A 17,801-nucleotide genomic window follows, 5' to 3' on the forward strand; every position below is an offset into this window, starting at 1 on the left:
ACACACGCGAGACAGATTCAACCTATTCGAAAGCATGTATCGCCAAGAATCAGATACACACATATGTAGATTTAGGGGTAAAAACATGTTTTTTAATTGAACAATTTTGCTACAATGTGGTCGTCAATTTGTGTGGAGAAGGCGGCACCGCTTCGAGCTTGGTGTTATTTGCAGAGTCGGTATAAGATGGTGTCAGTGTTGTAGGACCTGTATTTTTCAAATGCTGCCGCGCCTCTAGTGGCACATTGTCTGTCGTCGAAATGATAGACCTTATTTTTTCTAACAATTCATGAGACATGTCATGCGTTGCGCCTAACGCTCTTTCCAGCTCCATGTTTGTCATCTCATCCTGCCTCAACTGATCTAGCAGCCCTAGTACCTTTCTACACCTAGCTTCGACGACATGCGATGCTAGCCCCTGCACTAAGTTTTGTATAGTATTAACCATTTCATTAACCATTTCTGTGAAAAACTGTCAGTTTGAAATTATTGCTTTTTTAAAAAAAAGATCAACCCCTTTGAATTTACGCACGTTGTAGCATTAGATCTGTACTGATTATGCTTCTCCTGCAAAAGTCAATTGCCCACAATATGTTCTCTTTATCTGTGGGATGTGCCCTGAAAAGTTCATAGGCCTCCTGCAAGAATTGGATTGACAATGTCCGTTCTGTTCCTTCTGGATGTTTTTTTGTCTCGTCTGTTTCCTCGATCATCATATCGTGGCTATTCTGCATGGGAGGGTTCGTATCGCAGACCTTGCTATGCGTAAACGTTTCACTTTCATCTCTTCGAACGAAAAATGGCTTCTGTGTTGCTGAAGAGATACCAGAAACCTAAAGCCTTTGATTAGCAAATGACAAGCGTTTTTTTCAATGCGTCTGTTTCTCCGTACTTGTTCTTGATGATCAGACTGTTGCATCCGACTTAAACCTATAAATTCGAGTACTATGCACTCTTCTCACGAATCTCGGTACTCAGATAATGCTAAAACAACTTAGCGTAACCTAAAGCTGTCAAACAGAAAAAAAAAACCAGAACAGAATTTAGCAAAATTACGTCTATCTTTAAACGACAAAATATATATGCTACGGAACAGCGGCTTTCCTGCCTCCCGCACCTGGTTTACACGGCATACATTTTGAGACTGCAAGAGTTTTTTCTATAACTGAGATGCATACTTCCGACCTATTGTCAAGATTTTTGTTTGCGAGGGGGTGTAGACAAACTGCTTAGTATTTCTTTGCAACGGAGGTATTCTTCATGGATGGAAAAGTAACAAAACATGTATTGATCTTTGTTTTGGACCATCCCTGGTCGCTGAGACCTGAGGCAAAGGACGGTCTTTACGATATTGAGTTTTGGAAGACTGTTGAAGGCAACGACATATCTGCGCATCATATTTACAACAGAGTGAACAGTGCAAAAAGTGCCACTCCGACCAATTCCAGCACTGCAGTGTACGAGGATAGGCTCTTTGCCAGAATGTCGGTTGACCCTGTGGACTAACTCAAGAAATAGCTTTGTCGAAGAGGGCAGCCCATGGTCTGGCCACTCTGTATATTGATAGTGTATGAGCGTACGCGGACCAGTACCCGGTTCTAAATGCTCGATTCTGAAGATTCTAGTAAGTATATCTGGGTTCGCATCGCGAGTGTAGCAATGGACTACTTTTATATCTTGGTAGGTTATGCTATTTGAGTCAGGCCAATATTTGGCGCACTTGATCTTATTGCAGAGGGAAATGCATGAGCGAACATGTATGTGTACAGGAGGAGATCATACTATCTGTACGTACACTGCCTGATTCGACCTCTTTGGTTAGCATGACGATGACTCTGACATCGTTTTGCCATACCATTCTCCAAAAATCCGGCACGGTACTTGGGACGGGACCTTGTGTTGAGATGTATTTTTGCCTGTAGATATTTTCGTACTGTTATTTTTCGTGGTTTGTTTCCTCATGCAGAAAAGAGAGGGGGTGTCAATTGACTGTGTTGAGAGAGGGAGTTTGGTAGAACCTCCAGGTTACGGTCATCATCATACCTCTATGACAATGTGGCTGGCATTGATATAATCAGAGCAGTTGGTCTCATTTTGAAGTTTTACACGGGTTTTGTCGGCTAGATGCACACAGAAAGAGGGAGATGGGTGGAGTCAGTGGCGCCTTAGCAGCGTGAAAATTCGAAGCAAGCAGGGAGCCCAAGAGAGGGAACGTACGAGGCAAAACGTTCTTATACCTATTCTTGGGAAAGTTTTCTAGGTGAAAAGCAGCAGTGAAATCTTTAGGTTTGTTGAGTTTTGTAGATTGGCTTTCGATGAACTGTAATGATTATCGCAAATTCGCATGAACGAACGTGATAGGGCGTAAAGAGGTCAGCACTATAAGAGGGAGAGGGAGTAGATTCGTCATATTTCCTACTTTAAATTCGCAATCGAATCCAGTAAGATTGTCTTTCAATTTTTGTTTTAGGTACTGAATGTGTGAAGTAAGGTTCTCAATGTCTTGTCCCGGAGAAAAGGCATACGATGAGTCCAAATTCGGTTCCTCTGTTTCAGGGCACTTGCCATGTTCCATTACTGCTGCTGGGTGGGGCGTTTTTTTGTAGGGGAGAGAATGTTTTGTGTGTAGTGGGTATGTGTATGTTGTTGTGTACAAAGCTGGCCCATAGACGATAACAGGGGCCCAGAGTTTTTAGATAAGTGAGAGGGGGTTTCGAGTCGGTTGGGTGAGTTTATTTTTGGGTTTTGTTGACTGAAGAAGTGCTGCCTAGGCCACGGGTGTTCTACAAAGGTAACAGAAGGTCGCGTTGCGAATACGACGCTTCAAATTTTTATGCTTTTGGGGATGTGGGAAAAAAAAATTCAATAGTTCCGTTTTGTACATTTTGAATTTAATTTTCGTCATTGACGTGGCAATTTGATAGACACGTGGCGGTTGTGCTACTTTAGCATTTTTCCTGGTTTTACCTGAGATAATTCTTTAAACTGGAGGCAGAAACGTTGTTACCGTCTAACAAATCGTCGAATAAGAGAGAGAGACCACCGAGCATTAAAGAAGAGTCGATATCCATCAATACAAAGCAGAAGTTTCGCGTGGTTGCAGAGGTCTGCGACCCTGTCGTCTCTGACGCGCAAGATATGGGGGCAGCCCAAGATTCTAGGTTTGAGGACTTGTTTTGTCGGGGCCAATTAATCAAGTTACTGCTGGATCAGTTAGATCAGTTAGGTTTCGTGTACGAAATACGCGCGCGAGTACACTGTTAATTGTATGGTACACGCGCATGCGTCTGTCTTTTTTGTTTAGGCGTGTGGGGTATAGGGGTAGTTGGGCTGTTGTCTTTTTGAGAGGTGGGAAGGAGAGCATGTGGGGCGTTTGTTTTTTGTGTGCGTTGTGCTGATGTTTGACGTTTTTTGTGCGGTGTGTATGGCGAAAAAAAAGTCGGTCTCGTCTAGAATTGGAGAAGGAGGCTAGAATAGTGTTCGAGAGTGATCTTGTGAACGAGATTAGAAGGTGTACACTGTCGGGTGAATGGGATAGAGTGGAGGAGTTGTTGTTGATAGCTAAGATAGGAGACGAGGATTTGAAGTCGATTCGTTACAGCATAGGTCGTCAAAGGTATTTAGAATTGTTGGAATTGGGAAGGACAGAGGAGGCGGTGTCTTTGTTGAGGGACGAGTTAGCACTGCTGTCGGTGGACAAAGAATTGGTGCACGATTTGGCGAGGTGTCTGATGTTTTCTGAGACTAAGGAGGAGCTGTTTGCCCACGCCCAGTGGGATGGGGCTAAGGGGAAGTCGAGGAGTGTGCTGCTGGACGCGATTAAAAAGTGCATGCCGCAGCCGATGTTGGTTCCATCTGGAAGGCTGGTGGCGCTATTGAAGCAAGCGATCAAATACCAGGAGGAGAAGTGTGAGTACCGAGAGAGTCATGAAGAAAGGGGTGAGGAGCGTTACAAAAAGGTAAATTTGTATGAGGACCACCGATGCAGTCCGTTGAGGGTGGAATTGAAGCAGAGACAGCTATTGGAGGACCATCAGGCAGAGGTGCACGTGATACAATATTCGGCAGACGGAAAGTTGTTGGCAACTGGAGCGTCAAACGGAATAGTGATTGTGTACAGAGAAGTTATTGACAAGAGTGAGGTTGCGAATAGCGTTGCCGAGGGGAGGTCATCTTTGGATCATCCGAAAGCCGGTGACATAGACGAGGATTACTCGAGACTGGAATATGTGAGCACTTTACCTTCTCCTACAAACGACGGTGTGGTTTCGTTGGCATGGCATCCGAACAGCGATACACTTTTGATTTGTTATTACCACCACTTTGCATTGTGGGATTTGCATCAGGATTCTGCCCCAACAACTTACGCGTATCCTGGAAAGTCTCATTTGCCGATGTCCGCCGCGATTTGGACGCCTTCCGGGAACGGGATTTTTGTGTCCGGATTGGACGGATTCATTCATCTTTTGTCCCTATCATTGATTCTATCTGGCAAGCAGCGATCTGAACAGTCCGGTTCAGTGGATGGAGCAATGCCGACATCTGAGGCGCCTCAGGTTTGCCGAGAGACAAACGAAGGGGAGACGTCTCTTTCCGAAGTCTCCGCTAATGCTGAGGAGAGCAGCTCTCCTTCGGATCCAGAGACGTCCTCCGTCGGCGACCAGGTGATGGACATAGACGCCCACGGACGCTCGGAATGCGGCAGATTCATCTTTCACAGTTGGATAACGGCGGGAGTGAACGATATAGTCGTGACTCCCGACGGTGAGTATCTGATTGCCATTGATCAACACTGTCGGATCAATTGGATGAATGTCAAAGAGGTGTTGAACACATTGGATTCAAATGCAGAAAGTCTCCGTTCTCCTCTCGAGGCCGCGCCTTGTTCCGGCGTAGATCACTTCATAGAAGAGAATGTCTTGCTGACCTCATGTTCACTCTCGCACAATGGGAAGCACCTCACCGTCACCACTACTGCCACACACATTCCCTTCTTGGGATCTCATTATACACAAAAGATACTCGTCTATCATGTTCACGAGAAGAAACAGCTGGAAGCTTACACGGGACAAAAGCAGTCCAGGTTCATAATTAGAGCCGCTCTAGGCGGTATAGGTGACCAGTACCTCGCATCTGGCTCGGAAGATGCTCTGGTCTACATTTGGCATCGGCCGAGTTCGTCTGTCATAAACCTCGACGCGCACACGCTCGTAGTGAACAGCGTGGCTTGGCATCCGACTCGTAAGCATGTTCTCGCGTCCGCCTCCGATGATCAAACCGTGCGCATATGGACGATGACCCAGCGAAGGGGCTCTCATTGATAAGGAGAAAACTTTTTTTGTCCGGTACACGGAAACAAAAAGTTGTTATAAACGCTTATGTTAAACTTTTTTTTTTCTTTTGTGATTTCAAGTGGGGGCGTACGCAGGCAAGCAACTTCCCACGTGGTGGTCGTCGACGGTCTCCCTCGTTAGCCCGTTGGGATACGGGTAGCAGGGGCACAGGGAAGCGTCGCGCCCTTATCACCCTTCCAATTCTGTCGGGGTGAGCCCCTGCTGGGAGAGAGACATGCGCCTTGAGCCGGAGGCGCGCAGGTTTCGTCCAGAGCTCGCTTTTTTTTGAGAGGCGTGCGCTCGAGAGAAAACGCGAAAACTCTTTGCTGGCCACCCACGCAGCACATGTATGCCGAGGGGGTGGCCGGGGGTATGGTGCGTATGAGGGTTAGGGTTAAGAGTTGGGGGCTCAATGAAAGGGCCTGGCGCTTTTGAGTTTCCGGCTGAGGTTGCACGACGAATGGGATGTTGCTCCGTTAGTCTGCCATGCGTACACTGTTTTTTTTCGGTGAAAAAAGTTTTTGGGAGTTATGATTTTTTTGACATGTCGCGCGCGTTGCTTGTACGAATTTTTTCACCGGACGTCGATGGCGGTTTGGACGTTAGGGGGGGTGGTGATTTTTGCGATGGTCTTGGGTGGGGTTGTTGAGCGGTATGGGGTTTATGTTAGGAGCGGTTGACGTTTTCGGGGGGGGGGGCCTTCACGTCTACCCACGCGTGAGATAACGAATTACTGACTTTTGCGCACACTCACTATGCGGGAGTGGTTGGGCTGGCGCTGTCGAGACCGAGAGGATAACGATCCGCGACGAACTTCTTGAGGACGTCGACGGCTCTCGTGGATTTGAGTTCTTTGAGTGGTTTTGCGCCGTCGCAGGCGGAAGACAGGGCCGGTTCGATTGGTATTTTGCCGAGAAAGGGCAGGTTGAGGTGTTTGGCGAGCGCTTGTCCTCCGCCTGAGGAGAATATTTTTGTTTCTTCTTGACAACACGGGCACACGAATCCGCTCATATTTTCAACTATGCCAAGGAGCGGCAAGTTGACCTGTTGGCAGAAGGTGATCTCTCGGCGCACGTCTGCGGTGGAGACGCGTTGGGGAGTGGTGACGACGATAGCGCCATCGGGAGAATAGCCTGCCAAGAGTTCGCAAATTGAGATATGCTCGTCTGAGGTGCCAGGAGGTGTATCCACGACCAGGAAGTCCAGTGGCCCCCACGCGACGTTTTCTATGAATTGCTTGATGATAGAGTGTTTTTTAGGGCCTCGCCAGATGACAGGACTGTCTTTGTTTTCTAACAGGAAGGCGAGGGACATGACAGCTAATTGTTTGGAGTCATCTGTATAGACGGGTACCCACCCATTTTGCGAGTTGTATGCGGACATCTCTGATAATCCTAGTATTTTTGGAATGCTCGGTCCGCAGAGATCGACGTCGAGGAGGCCGACCTTGTATCCTTGGTCAACAAGCGCTAGGGCGAGTTGCGCGGAGACGGTGCTCTTGCCAACGCCGCCTTTTCCGGATAGGACGAGGATTTGGTGGCGGATATTGTGCATGGTCGCAAGCTTGCTGTGGTCTGTTTTTTTTTTTTTGGGGGGAGTGTATTTTTTTTTAGGGAGACACGAAGGAAAAAAAGAAGGAAGTTGTTTAAAAAGAAATGCTGCACTACTCGGACAAGATTGACAAGATGGTGAGGCGAGACCGCCAGAGTGTGGTTGTGCTAGCGTCTGTCGCGCTGGGGGGGGCGGCATTGATCAGTACAGTTTTCCTTATGAAGGACAGAATTGGCCAAATGGCGAGGGGAATCTACTACCGCTGGTGGAGTCACAGGGCCAGGGTGGAATCGATGTTGGATTTCGTGTATGGAAATGGAGAGGAGGGTTCCCCGGAGAGCGTGTTGAAGGCGGTTGACAAGTGCGGTTGGAATTACTCTCCGTTGATGTGTGTTGGAGATGTGAAGGGTCTAATTCTTGACAATATAGTAATTCACCACAAGCCTAAGGTGAGAGAGGGTGCGAGTTGGGGTGTTTTTGGCTTGGGCGTGGCGCTGACGATTTTGCGTTAAGGTGGTGGTCGAGTTGGGTGGTCATTTTGGGTATTCAGCAATAAGGATAGCGCGTCTGTTGGATGAGGATGCGAAGTTGTATTCGATAGAGATATCGCCACTGTGCGTGGCGATATCTAGAGAGCTGATTCGCTTCGCGGGTCTGTCGAATAAGTGTACGGTGGTGCTGAGCAGCTCGTCAAAGGCGATAATGGAGCTGAAGGAAAAGTATGGCATCGAGCATGTGGACCTGCTGTTCATAGACCACGTGGGGAAGTTGTATTTGCCGGACTTGAGGCTCATGGAAGAGGAGGGCCTGATCAAGAGAGGGTCTGTCGTCGTGGCGGACAAGGTGCACTACAATTTTGTGGTAGATTACTTGGCGTACACATCGAATGAGAATCGAATCTACAAGTCAGCGCTGCATGAGACGTACCTGCAGTACAGCACCAAGCTTAGGGACGCAATTCAGGTATCGGTTCATAATTGATGACGTTTTTAAGTAGGCGGAACAGACGCATACATGAATGTGTACGTCAATTTGTGTGGGGGTTTACGGTACGTTTATTTTGCGTGCTTGAGGCGGTGGTGGAGAAGACAGAATGCGTGAGAATGGGCGCTTAGGGTGCATGCAGGGGGGTTTTGTTTGGGACGTTTTTTGACGAAAAAAAAGACAAAGGTGGTTGGAATTCGAGAAGGGCGAGTTAGTGGTTGTTTTGAATTGATTGTGGTGCGGGTCTCGGGCGAAAATGAGTTTGGGAAAGTTTTCGCATTCCCGAGAGGGGAGAGGTGGCGTCCGTGTCGGAGGAGTTGTGTTGGAATTTGACGGGGACGTGTGAGACGTGACAAACAATAGATTGACATGTCTCATTTCGTTTGGCGTCGCCAGAAGGGTGACTTCGCGCCGAAAGACGTGTTCCTTCCCCTCCCCCCTAGGCGTTACATGGACACCCCGAAGTGCCTGATTCGTTCCCCTTCCGAAGGCCCGTCAAATTCCGACTCTATACACAAACGCAACAAAGCTTTTTTTTTTTTTTCAGTATGGAGGGTGCCATTCATGTCTACGGTTATGCAGGTCGTGGAAGCGGAAGACGTCAAGCCGTCGCAAAATAGGTATGAGACGCCTACCTGTGTAAGAGCACGGGGAATTACGGAGCTTCTATTCTAACCATTCTCCTCAGTGAGGCGCCTAAGGATTTCAAGTACTACTCTAACCTTACTGGATGTACGAATTTTTTTTTTTTTTTCCCTTTATGTTTTGCGCTAACTGCTTTTGAGAAGACTGCGTGGCGATTAACTATGTAATTGGGGTGGGCATATTGGAAATTTCATACGCGTTCATGCGGGCGGGCCTGGTGCTCTCTACTTTGATGATGTTTGTGTCGACGGCAATTTTGATAGTGAGCGCGCTATTTTTGGTGGAGGTACGCAGGCTACAGGGTGCCCAACTCTCGTTCCTAAAGCACAGCGCAAAGATAAAAGTCGAGACAGGATTGTGTCCTATAGAAAGAAAGCCATTTCACTAACAAGCAAACTTAAAAAAAACCCTGTGAGGTGGGTCCGGTGGTGAGTAGTCGCAAGCGAGAGTACAGGCGTTGTGTAGGAGAAGGAATGTGAACGAATACATGTCCGATGACGATCCAAATTTGTTCTTATTGTCAAACAAAAAATACGAAATTAATGAAATGCTGGATGTGGCTGTGGGCAAATGGGCGTCAAACGCGTATTCGACTATTATATCTCTTTTCATGTATACTGCATTGCTGAGCTACTCTACTGTCGTTGCGTCTAGTTTGGTGACCCTCGTTCCCTTCCCTGGTATTACAACTGAGATCTACTGTAATGTGTACGCGTCACAAATCGAACCGTCATGTTTGCTGTCGTACAACTTGTACTTGGTGATATTTTTCCTGCTCGTCCTACCAATCGCTTTTTTGGAAATTAGTGAACAAAAGATCCTCCAGATAGCACTCACAATCTTTCGTTTCGTCACTATTTTTATAATCGTCATCACTACATTGATAGCCCTCTTCGCTATGCCCTACGGCTCGTTATTCATAGATTCTAAACCTTACAGCAGCTTCACGGACTCATTTGTCCCGTCTGGCATCCCAATTATCTACGCAACGATTGTGTTCGCTCAACTTTGTCACCACTCTGTTCCAGGTGTCATTCAGCCTATCAAAAATAAACACCGGATCCGCTGGGTCTTTCCATTCGCTCTCTTTACGACCTTTCTCATGTACGCCCTCGTCGGTCTTATCACATCGGCCTACTTCGGTACAAACGCATTTCCCATGATCAACCTCAACTGGATCACCTACACTGGTGCCGGTTTTAACGGACAAAACATTCCCGTCTACGCAAGAATTATCTCCGCCGTCGTCGTCCTGTTTCCCATCATAGATATCGTATCCGCATACCCGCTTAACAGCGTCACCCTCTCGTCGAATCTGTATTCTGCCCTCCCCGCCAGCGTCCGCATGCGCGACAGCAAACTCATCAAAATTGCCCTTCGACTCGTCGCCTCAATACCGCCCATCATCTTATCGTCTTTCATCCGAGACCTAGGCGTTATCGTGCAAATCTCCAGCGTGTTCGGGTTTTTCATCACCTTCTTCGCTCCTGCAATCCTGCAACTCGCCACGAAAAAAAAGTGCCTCAAGGAATTCGGCCGACATAGTACCATCTACAGCTTCAAGTTCCTCGACTATGACTTTATCTCCTACATCATACTGGCCCTCGGGATCATTTCCCCGATCGTGCAAGTCATCGTCATCATCCTCGAGAGACTAGGTATTCTAAAATAGCAACCACAATAAATCTGTCCCTTTTCACATCCCCCTTAAAAAATTTTTTTTAAAAATCTTTGATCACCTTTTTCTACCCCTACTCAACATGGACACCCCACTCACCGAACCCGGAACCGAAACCCTCCTCCACAAACTGTTTCACTCTGGGTCCTACTCCGAAAACCTAGATGCCGCGGAAAAGCTCCTCCACAGCCATCACTACCTCATCCCCAGAAAAAATACCCTCCTGTTTCAATGGGCCAGCAAATGCCTTATTCGCTCCTCAACCAAACACCCTCGCGCTTCCCCCCACTACGAAACCAAGTACGCCCCCAAAAAAAAAACTTCATTTTCCAACCCCCCCACTCACCAACACACACAGACTTCCACACTTCCTAGAAACTTCAATGTGGAAATTCTTCCTGCAACTCCTGCAGGATGAACGCCTTCTCGATGACTCAAACCTACCCCCCTCATTCCTGTCGGTCATTGCGAGCGTGTACCAACACGTCTTCGCCCACTTCCAACAACAACCCCCTCCAACTCTCAAAGCCCCTTCCAGAAATCAAGACTTTCTGTCCCTTCTCCAACTTTCAAAAGAAACTCTCCTCCGTCTATTCCCTCACCCGCAATTTTTCCAGCCCACCCTGCACGACTTCTACTTGTTCCTGTCCTCGCTGTTCAACTTGGCCGCCACCGCGGCCGCGGACCCCCAAAAACTGTCACTCGTCAATTCACAGCTTCTCTCCTCTCTCTCTCGCCTAATCGACGACTCCATTCGCCTCTGCCTCTCCCACTCCTCTTCCATCCCCGCTCAAAGAGTCGTATACACCAAATTCGTCCAGGAACTCCTTCGACCCGCACTCAGTCTCAAGCACGCGTTGTGCAACCTCCCAAACTCGCCGCTCCAATCCATCGAAAAAAGGCTAGACGCCCTCATGCAGAGCTCCATCTTCCACAGCTCACATTACGCGCACTTCAGGGCGTTGCTCTCGCCCCTCTCATCGGCAGAACCGCACATCCTTCACCACGCCGACAATGACAGTAACCTGTCAAAAAACAAAAATTACACTGCCGCCATTTTCTCCGCTCTCCTCGACTCTTACGCGCACAAATGCCACACTCTGCCCTTCATCCTTCAGGCCTTCTTCAACTTCCTCTCCTCATGCGAACAAGATATATCGCAAAGAGCCTCTATGCTCTGGCTATTCCTTCTCGCCCTCCTGTCCACCTTCATCCCCTGTCTCCCCCACACGGACGCAATCGACACCTTCCAGCAGCTCCTCGCTCTCTACTCGTCCATCCACCTCCAACCTGACACAAACACCATCTTGCATCGTACAAAAATCCTCTCGTCCCTGACCGACCGTCTCATCGTCCAACCGCTCCTTCAACAACAACTGCCACTCCAAGAGTCCCTCCTCTATTCGTCACTAGACGCCATATTGTCTATAGACCATTCCATCGTCTTCTCGCACATTCAGTCCATCCTCCCGCTTCTGTGGAAACACGATTACTGCCCTCCGTCTTCCGACTCCTTTCTGGCTCACCTATTCGACACCTACTCCTCTCTCCGGCAAATCGACTCCCTCCTACAACTCCTCTGTCCCGTCCTTCAATCGTCTCCTTCCTCGCACTTCCTCAACCCACTCCCTCTCCATTCCCTCCAATCCGCCTTCTCCTCACTCCCACAAAACCAAATCCACTCCATATGGCTCCTAATCGCCTCCCACCTCTCCCTCTCCTCACCCACCTCGCACCACCTCCCATTGCAATTGTTCGTCCTCTACCTCAACCACATTCCACTCAACAAAATCACGCTGTCCTCTTGCTCGCCTCACGCACACCAACTCATCCACTCCATCGTCGCCCCCGTCCTCCTGCCCACCCTCAGCTCCCAACTCACCTCGCCCCCCTCTCCCACCCTCGAACACGCCCTCTCTCTCTACCACTCCCTTCACTCCTTCTTGTCCCTCTCTCAACCAACGCTCACCCCCTACTTCTCACTAATCCAATCCAACCATACATCCGTACACACACTCCTAGCACACACCCAGCCACCCAACCACCCGCCCAACTACCCACTCAAAACTATCCTCTCCACCATCGCCTTTCATCGCCTGCGCCAGATCCATTCGCACGTCATCTCACTGCCGTCCTCCCTCCTCTCTTCGCCCCCCACGCACCCAGAACTTCAACCACTCCTACAATTCGTACAACAAGAACTCTCCTCCTTCCTCTCCTTCCTTCATTCCCCCTCTCAATTCGCGCTACCTCCCGCTCAGTACTGGTCTCACTTTCTCAAACTCCTGTCTCGCCACTTCCCCGTCTTCTCTCATCACGCATCTCCTCACCTCCTCGACTCGTCCCTGTCCATCATCTCCTCCCTCTCTCTCTCCTCAAACCCCTCCCTCTCCCAACTCAAACGCACCTCCCTCCTTCTCCTCTCAAACCCCTCCTTCCACGAACTCCAACCACCTCGCTCCCCCCTCCTCTCCTGCCTCCTCTCCCTCCTCCTCTCCCTCCCCTCCCACCCCACCCCACCCCTCCTCCCACCCCTCCCACCTCCCTCCATGTTCCCGCCACCCTCGCATTCTGTCGACTCCGTCGTCCAACTCATCCTCTCCCTCCCCGCTCAGTATTGGTTCTCTTCTCCACTCCTTCACCACACACTCACCGCCCTCATACACGCATACACACACACCCCCTCCCCCCCTCTCTTCCTCGCCCTCTCCTACCTTCTCCCACTCTCCCCTCGCCCAGAAACGCTCCTCTCCCATCAACAACTGTCCCTACTCGTCCGCGCGCACCTCGACTCCGTTCCCGCGCTCTCCAAACTCCTTCTCCCCCTCCTCCGCCACTCCGCATCCGTTCAACTCCTCCTCCAGCTCCCACCCGATCTATTGTCCTCGCCCTCCTTCCTCCACTCCGTTTTCGAATCGCTCCATGCCGCTCTCTCCTCCTCCCAACTCTCAACCACCTTCTCCCATCGCTACTTCCTCACCGCACAACAACACAACCTCCACTACACACGCCACCAACTCAAACCACACACACTCACACACCTCCACCCACCCCTCCTCAACCTCCTCCATTCCCTCGTCCCCCTCCTCTCCACCCCTCTCTCCGCTCCGCTCCTCCATGCCTACTCCCGCTCCCTCGAGTGCTTCCGACTCCTCCGACAACCCCCACCTCCGCCATACCTCCTCATACACGCATCCGCCCTCCAACTCGCTCTTTCCCTTTCATCCTCTCCCTCCCCCTCGCTCCTCGACACCGTTCTCTTCCTTATCCCCTCCACCCATTCCACCTTCTCCCTCACGCAACAACAGCTCTCCTCCATCCTGTCCATCCCCTACCTCTCCCCCTCCTCCACACACTCCTCCCTCCTCCTTCAACGCCTATCCCTCCACCCCTCCCACTCACCCATCCTGTCATCCATCGTTCACCACCAACTCTCATCCGTCAAAATCTCCAACTACCAAGACCATTCACTCTTATCTCGCCTCCTCCTCACCCCCCCCCTCCCTTCTCTCCTCCATCCAGTTCCTCCCCTCCTTCCTCCTCTCTCTCTCCAACATTCTTTCCGTCACTCAGCCACTTCCACCGCCAACCCATCTCCTCCTACGCGTGCTGAAACTCTTGACCTTCGCCGCTCGCCGCACCTCCCTCCCCTTCCCCCACACCCTGCTCGGACCTCTCCTGTCCTCCATACTCGTATCCATCCCTCTGTACCCATCGCTCTTCGCTTCGCACCTCCACCTCGTCTCGTCACTCCTCTCATACAGACTCCCCGCCTCCCTTCTCTCCCTCCCTCTCCTCCTCCAATCCCTAAAACTCCTCCTCCTCTATTCCCCTACTCCTCGCCTACACTCCGTCACCTCGCTCTTCCTCCTAATATCCCACTCCTCTCCGAAAAAACTCCAACCACACGCTCCCGCGCTCCTCCTAGACCTCCTAAAACTCCCGCAGAAACACCCGTCTCTCCTTCACCAATCTCCACTCCTCCTCTGCATCCATTCCATATTCCACACAATCCCACCTGACCTCCGCCCGTCCCTATCCAACTCGCTCACCGCATCCTCCAAACTCGTCCTCGACGACGCCTTAGAAGCACGCCACGAACCGTCACTCTAAAAAAACGCCTTAGCACACTGCGAACCGTCACTCGAAAAAAACGCCTTAGCACACTGCGAACCGTCACTCAAAAAAAACGCCTTAGCACACTGCGAACCGTCACCTTTCTAAAAAAAAAAAACATAATCTGCGCATTTTCTCTCTCTCCTATGCTCCCCATCCGCACCGCGCGCCCAGCGCGCCCGCCTCCAAAAACGCGCCGTCGCTCGACCGCCCGCTCCACCTCAGAACCGCCTCTCTCCGCACTTCCCGCACGTCCCCCTACCCCGCCAAAAAAAACCACCCGCCTCGACAACCACCTAACACCCCTCTTCTCCCTCTCTCCAACAGGACCAAACCCTTGCCGCCGTCTTCTCAGGCATCCAGCCCACCGGCGAACTCCACATCGGAAACTATCTAGGCGCCCTCGCCAATTGGAAAAAAATACAAGACAACTCCTCCACTCCGATTCTGTGCGTCGTGGACATGCACGCGCTAACTGTCCCGAACTCCCTGACCCGCTCTGAACTCCCGACAAAAACGCTGAATACAGCCGCTGCGCTCCTCGCATGCGGCGTCGACCCAAATAAAACCATCCTCTACAACCAAAGCCAACTCCAAGGACACGCCCAGCTGGCTTGGATCCTCCTCTGTATAACGCGCATGAGCGACCTTAAATCAATGACGCAATATAAAGAAAAAGCAAGCTCCTCCGACCGCGCTCTAGCCGGCCTATTCTCCTATCCTGTACTAATGGCCGCTGACGTCCTTCTATACAAAGCAACTCATGTTCCCGTAGGAGAAGATCAGCTCCAACACCTTGAACTCGTCAGAACTCTAGCCTCCAAATTCAATCGAACCTTCTGTGCATCCCTCAACCAACCCGATTTCTTTCCGCTTCCTCAAACCATTCACACTCCCTCCAAAAGAATCATGAGCCTCCGAGACGCCACGAAAAAAATGAGTAAGTCCGACCCGTCCCCCCTCAGCCGCATCCACCTCTCCGATTCTGTCGATACCATCTCGCTCAAAATCCAACGCGCTAAAACCGACTCTCTCGGAGGGATCGAATATGACCCCTCTCGCCGACCAGAACTCGCCAACCTCCTCCGTATCTATTCCGCCTTCTCTCATGAACCCATCGACGCTATCACTCAACGTCACGCCCACCATGACACACTCACATTCAAACGCTCCCTCACCGACGCCATCGCCTCCACACTCGACCCCATCTCCAAAAAAATACACTCACTTCGCAACGAAGAGGCTCACCTCCAACACATCCTCCTTCGCGGCGCAGATCGAGCAAACCAAATCGCCTCCAAAACCCTACAACAAGTCCACGAACTCATCGGGTGGATATGACCATCCACCCCCTTTTCATTAAAAGAATGCGAAATTTGCGTACAAAACATGTCAAAAATATTCGAGCGAGCCCAAAAACCCCCCTTTAACCCCCCTCCGCTGCTTCTAAAAGCCTCCTTTTATCCTCTGATAACAGGCAAATCAATAACCAAAACCTCGTTCTTCGCTTCCTGGACCTTGAACCACCTTCCAAACCGATGCTCTTGACCCACTCCGACCACCAACTTAGACCCAGAATTCGAAAACTGAAGCGAATTAATCACGCCAGGAACTCGCATACAGTTGACCAACTCAAACCTCCTAGCCGACTCCTCGCCTCCTTTAAATACAACCCTCCAAAACCTAATCTCTCCTGTCGCACTTCCACTTGCAAACAAATCAGTAAACCTCATACACGCCACGGCCGTAATCCAATTCGGATGCTCAGATGTCCCAGCACCGTGCGCGCTTTCAACTTGATATTCGTATTTTCTCTTGCTCGACGTCCATAATTGTATTGCCCCGTCTTGTGTTCCGGAAACAAACCGATCCTCAGTCAACAACGAAACGCATTCTATCGAGTACTTCGGACCAATCAGTTCCAAACTAATTTGTTCTGCCACCTTCCACACCGCAACCGTTCTGTCTTGAGAACACGTCACACACCTCTCCTGGTCTAATACGTCTAACGCGTGAATTGGTCCTCGATGGCCAAATAGCGTGTCCACGTATGCCATTTCCTCACAATCCCATATCTTAACCGTCCTATCAAAACTAGCCGTGTATAAATCTCGACTCTTTCTTCGAAACCCCAACCCCTTTTCTCTCTCGTCAGCCCTCTTTTTTTCTCCCCACTCACTCTACTAAGTAATAAAAACGTACCGATACCGCCTCTTTGTGCCCTTTCAGCGTATCCTTCAACTCTCCACTCTTCATGTTCCATATACTCACCTTGTTGTCCTCACCTCCCGACGCCAATAACTTGCCGTCAGACGACACCGCCAACACTAACACCTTTTTCACGTGTCCCTTTTCTTCGGCAGCTGTTAAAATCGCCACTTTTTTTCCAGTTCTCGTATCCCATTTGACAATGCGCCCATCTTTACCCGCGGACACAATCCATTCTTCGTCCTCAGTTATCACCGCCGCCGTCACCGGCAACTTGTGCCCTCTCAGTCTCTGCACCCTCAATCCGTTCATGTCCACTCCTTCCAGCTTAGACCCCCCAAAAAACACAATTTCAGCCCGTCATTCTCTCTCGAACACATATAATTTCGCACGTACTTGACTCGCTACCTTGCGATAAGGTATGATCCCCTTTTTCTTCAGCTTGATGTTCAAGGCCCCAAATAGCAATTCGCCAAGCAAATATGGTCATTTTTCCATCCGCGGATCATCTAACTCAATTTGACACCCGCCAAAATTTTATACGTACAGTGTCTTGATAAATCTTTTCAGAAATAGCCACTTCACTCAACTGCCCTTGGTCCTGTTTTAGCTCCTGGACGAGCCTGCTGATGTACTCTCTGCCTTTTCGCAGTCTCGCCTCGTCGTCCATCTCAGTTTGGAGACCAGATCCAGTATGCCCGAGACGGTTTTCGTCGCAGGCGTCGACAGAATCTTCGGTGCGACACGAGACGTCGAATCTTGTCGATGGATGGCGCCGTTCTGAGAGAGCACCGCCTCCCAAATCTGTTCCGCTGGAGTCTGACCTGGCTCGCTTGGGCGAAACAAACTGTTCGTCCGCATTCTGCAGAAATGCGAGCAGAGAGAAAGTTAGAGCTTATATCTCTGAGAAATCGTAGACAATGACGGAGGGGAGAAAAAACTGTAGGGCAGGTTGCGCACATATAGTGCGTGTATGGGTGCATGCGAGGTGCGGATATAGTTTTGTAGAGGCTTCATACGGGCGAAAGTTCGGTTATTTGTTTTGTATTGCACGCGAAACTGGAGAGATATCGACGGGACTGAGAGGTGGGTGGAAGAGAGGTCTCTTCATATGCAAGAGAGTGTGAGGGGGGATCTTTAATAGTTTGGCCATCCTTCGTTCGCTTATGTAACCTCGATTTTGTCTTCATTTCTCGTCGATGACGGAATTCAAAAGAAATTGAAGGGAAGCTATTAAGACGACGCAAAAGGGGTCTAGGATTTTTATTTTTTTTATTGAGGGCATT

At 50.0% G+C, this 17,801-nt stretch overlaps 6 protein-coding genes across 9 annotated transcripts; 3 read left to right on the top strand and 3 right to left on the bottom strand.

Moving 5' to 3' along the window:
* Window positions 1–750: 750 nt before the first annotated feature.
* On the bottom strand, window positions 751–2,799 carry LOC126332762 (tyrosine-protein phosphatase 2-like). The gene is made up of 7 exons (XM_049996643.1): window positions 2,420–2,799; window positions 2,218–2,320; window positions 2,044–2,120; window positions 1,796–1,933; window positions 1,136–1,725; window positions 893–1,010; window positions 751–833 (listed from the first exon to the last, which is right to left on the bottom strand). Exons 1-5 carry the CDS (start codon window positions 2,573–2,575, stop codon window positions 1,192–1,194), a joined length of 1,008 nt encoding a protein of 335 aa, XP_049852600.1. The 5' UTR covers window positions 2,576–2,799; the 3' UTR covers window positions 751–833; window positions 893–1,010; window positions 1,136–1,191.
* Window positions 2,800–2,888: 89 nt separating this feature from the next.
* LOC126332763 (WD repeat-containing protein DDB_G0349043-like) lies at window positions 2,889–5,386 on the top strand. The gene is made up of 2 exons (XM_049996644.1): window positions 2,889–3,233; window positions 3,440–5,386. Exons 1-2 carry the CDS (start codon window positions 3,139–3,141, stop codon window positions 5,319–5,321), a joined length of 1,977 nt encoding a protein of 658 aa, XP_049852601.1. The 5' UTR covers window positions 2,889–3,138; the 3' UTR covers window positions 5,322–5,386.
* A 700-nt stretch (window positions 5,387–6,086) lies between these two features.
* LOC126332755 (cytosolic Fe-S cluster assembly factor NUBP2 homolog) lies at window positions 6,087–6,887 on the bottom strand. The gene has a single exon (XM_049996633.1). It carries the CDS (start codon window positions 6,885–6,887, stop codon window positions 6,087–6,089), a length of 801 nt encoding a protein of 266 aa, XP_049852590.1.
* Window positions 6,888–6,980: 93 nt separating this feature from the next.
* Window positions 6,981–10,216, top strand: LOC126332764 (transmembrane protein 104 homolog). Of its 4 annotated transcripts, none has more exons than XM_049996646.1 (6): window positions 6,981–7,333; window positions 7,398–7,933; window positions 8,049–8,488; window positions 8,557–8,600; window positions 8,657–8,799; window positions 8,950–10,216. In XM_049996646.1, exons 3-6 carry the CDS (start codon window positions 8,238–8,240, stop codon window positions 10,183–10,185), a joined length of 1,674 nt encoding a protein of 557 aa, XP_049852603.1. In that variant the 5' UTR covers window positions 6,981–7,333; window positions 7,398–7,933; window positions 8,049–8,237; the 3' UTR covers window positions 10,186–10,216. The 4 variants fall into 4 exon arrangements, with proteins under 4 accessions (XP_049852603.1, XP_049852604.1, XP_049852602.1 ...); XM_049996647.1 differs by having other exon boundaries at window positions 7,398–7,906; XM_049996645.1 differs by having other exon boundaries at window positions 7,398–8,488.
* LOC126332759 (catechol O-methyltransferase-like) lies at window positions 7,124–7,865 on the top strand. The gene is made up of 2 exons (XM_049996638.1): window positions 7,124–7,333; window positions 7,398–7,865. Exons 1-2 carry the CDS (start codon window positions 7,124–7,126, stop codon window positions 7,863–7,865), a joined length of 678 nt encoding a protein of 225 aa, XP_049852595.1.
* A 4,892-nt stretch (window positions 10,217–15,108) lies between the features above and the next one.
* On the bottom strand, window positions 15,109–17,797 carry LOC126332757 (U3 small nucleolar RNA-interacting protein 2-like). The gene is made up of 5 exons (XM_049996636.1): window positions 17,535–17,797; window positions 17,063–17,377; window positions 16,912–16,956; window positions 16,510–16,842; window positions 15,109–16,445 (listed from the first exon to the last, which is right to left on the bottom strand). Exons 1-5 carry the CDS (start codon window positions 17,703–17,705, stop codon window positions 15,768–15,770), a joined length of 1,542 nt encoding a protein of 513 aa, XP_049852593.1. The 5' UTR covers window positions 17,706–17,797; the 3' UTR covers window positions 15,109–15,767.
* Window positions 17,798–17,801: the final 4 nt, after the last annotated feature.

Source organism: Schistocerca gregaria, unplaced genomic scaffold, assembly GCF_023897955.1.
Source record: "Schistocerca gregaria isolate iqSchGreg1 unplaced genomic scaffold, iqSchGreg1.2 ptg001508l, whole genome shotgun sequence".
In the NCBI taxonomy this organism is placed as follows: domain Eukaryota; kingdom Metazoa; phylum Arthropoda; class Insecta; order Orthoptera; family Acrididae; genus Schistocerca; species Schistocerca gregaria.